Source organism: Echiichthys vipera, assembly GCF_963691815.1.
Source record: "Echiichthys vipera genome assembly, chromosome: 7".
NCBI lineage: Eukaryota > Metazoa > Chordata > Actinopteri > Perciformes > Trachinidae > Echiichthys > Echiichthys vipera.
In genome coordinates this window covers 145001-146549 of record NC_139832.1, presented here as the reverse complement: position 1 = coordinate 146549, position 1549 = coordinate 145001, and the positions used below count along the sequence as shown (strand labels likewise).

At 49.1% G+C, this 1549-nt stretch overlaps 1 protein-coding gene across 1 annotated transcript in view; it reads right to left on the bottom strand.

Moving 5' to 3' along the window:
* Positions 1 to 764: 764 nt before the first annotated feature.
* Positions 765 to 1549, bottom strand: part of psmd3 (proteasome 26S subunit, non-ATPase 3) — an 8657-nt gene continuing 7872 nt past the window's right edge. Inside the window, exons 11-12 of the mRNA XM_083917194.1 lie at positions 1327 to 1377; positions 765 to 1008 (exon numbers count right to left, since the gene is read on the bottom strand). Coding sequence (XP_083773320.1) covers positions 931 to 1008; positions 1327 to 1377 — 129 coding nt within the window. The 3' untranslated portion in view covers positions 765 to 930. The remainder of the gene's footprint in view (positions 1009 to 1326; positions 1378 to 1549) is intronic.

The following is a 1549-nucleotide window of genomic DNA, read 5'->3' as shown; positions in this document are numbered from 1 at the left end:
ACACTCCAGGATCAGACGGACTACATTACCCAGAACACTCCAGGATCAGATGGACTACGTTACCCAGAACACTCCAGGGTCAGATGGACTACGTTACCCAGAACACTCCAGGATCAGATGGACTACGTTACCCAGAATACTCCAGGGTCAGATGGACTACGTTACCCAGAATACTCCAGGGTCAGATGGACTACGTTACCCAGAACACTCCAGGATCAGATGGACTACGTTACCCAGAACACTCCAGGATCAGATGGACTACGTTACCCAGAATACTCCAGGATCAGATGGACTACGTTACCCAGAACACTCCAGGATCAGACGGACTACATTACCCAGAACACTCCAGGATCAGATGGACTACGTTACCCAGAACACTCCAGGATCAGATGGACTACGTTACCCAGAACACTCCAGGATCAGATGGACTACGTTACCCAGAACACTCCAGGATCAGACGGACTACGTTACCCAGAACACTCCAGGGTCAGATGGACTACGTTACCCAGAACACTCCAGGATCAGACGGACTACGTTACCCAGAACACTCCAGGATCAGACGGACTACGTTACCCAGAACACTCCAGGATCAGACGGACTACGTTACCCAGAACACTCCAGGGTCAGACGGACTACGTTACCCAGAACACTCCAGGGTCAGATGGACTACGTTACCCAGAACACTCCAGGGTCAGATGGACTACGTTACCCAGAACACTCCAGGATCAGATGGACTACGTTACCCAGAACACACAGAAAGAACATGTAAACAAAGCCAAAGTGTATTTTATTCGTCAGCGTGAGAGAAACAAACAGTTACAGCACAGAAGAAGAAGAGGGCAGGACAGGGGCATTGTGGGTAATAACTGATCCAACATCAGTGCACACACAGAACCACTTCCTGTCTGCACAGGAAGTCAGCCCAGAGGATCATGGGAAGCTGTCGTCGTCATCTTCGGCCATTTCTTTGGCGAACTCCAGATCCTGCTGCTCACGTTCCCGACGCTCCTGAACGCACCGCACAGGTACACACACACACACACCAGAGACACACACACACACACGCGCACAGGTACACACACAGGTACACACACACCAGAGACACACACACACACAGACACACCAGAGAGACAGGTACACACACACACACAGGTACGTACACAAACACACACACACGCACAGACACACACACAATTATATTATATCCATATTCTTTCTCACCTGCAGGTGAAGAATGAGTTTTTTTCACGTGTGTGTGTGTGTGTGTGTGTGTGTGTGTGTGTGTGTGTGTGTGTGTGCGTGTGTGTGTGTGTGTGTGTGTGTTACCTCTGCTGACTCCAGGTCCTTGTTGTAAGCTTTAGGTGGAAACCTCATGGCCTAAAGGAACAGTGTCACAAGTTAACACACGTGTGTGTGTGTGTGTGTGTGTTGTGTGTGTGTGTGTGTGTGTGTGTGTGTGTGTGTGTGTGTGTGTGACTGCAGATCCTGACCTCTGTTCATGGTTCTTAAACATTATTAACGTGTGTTTAAGGTGAATAATGTTTCATAA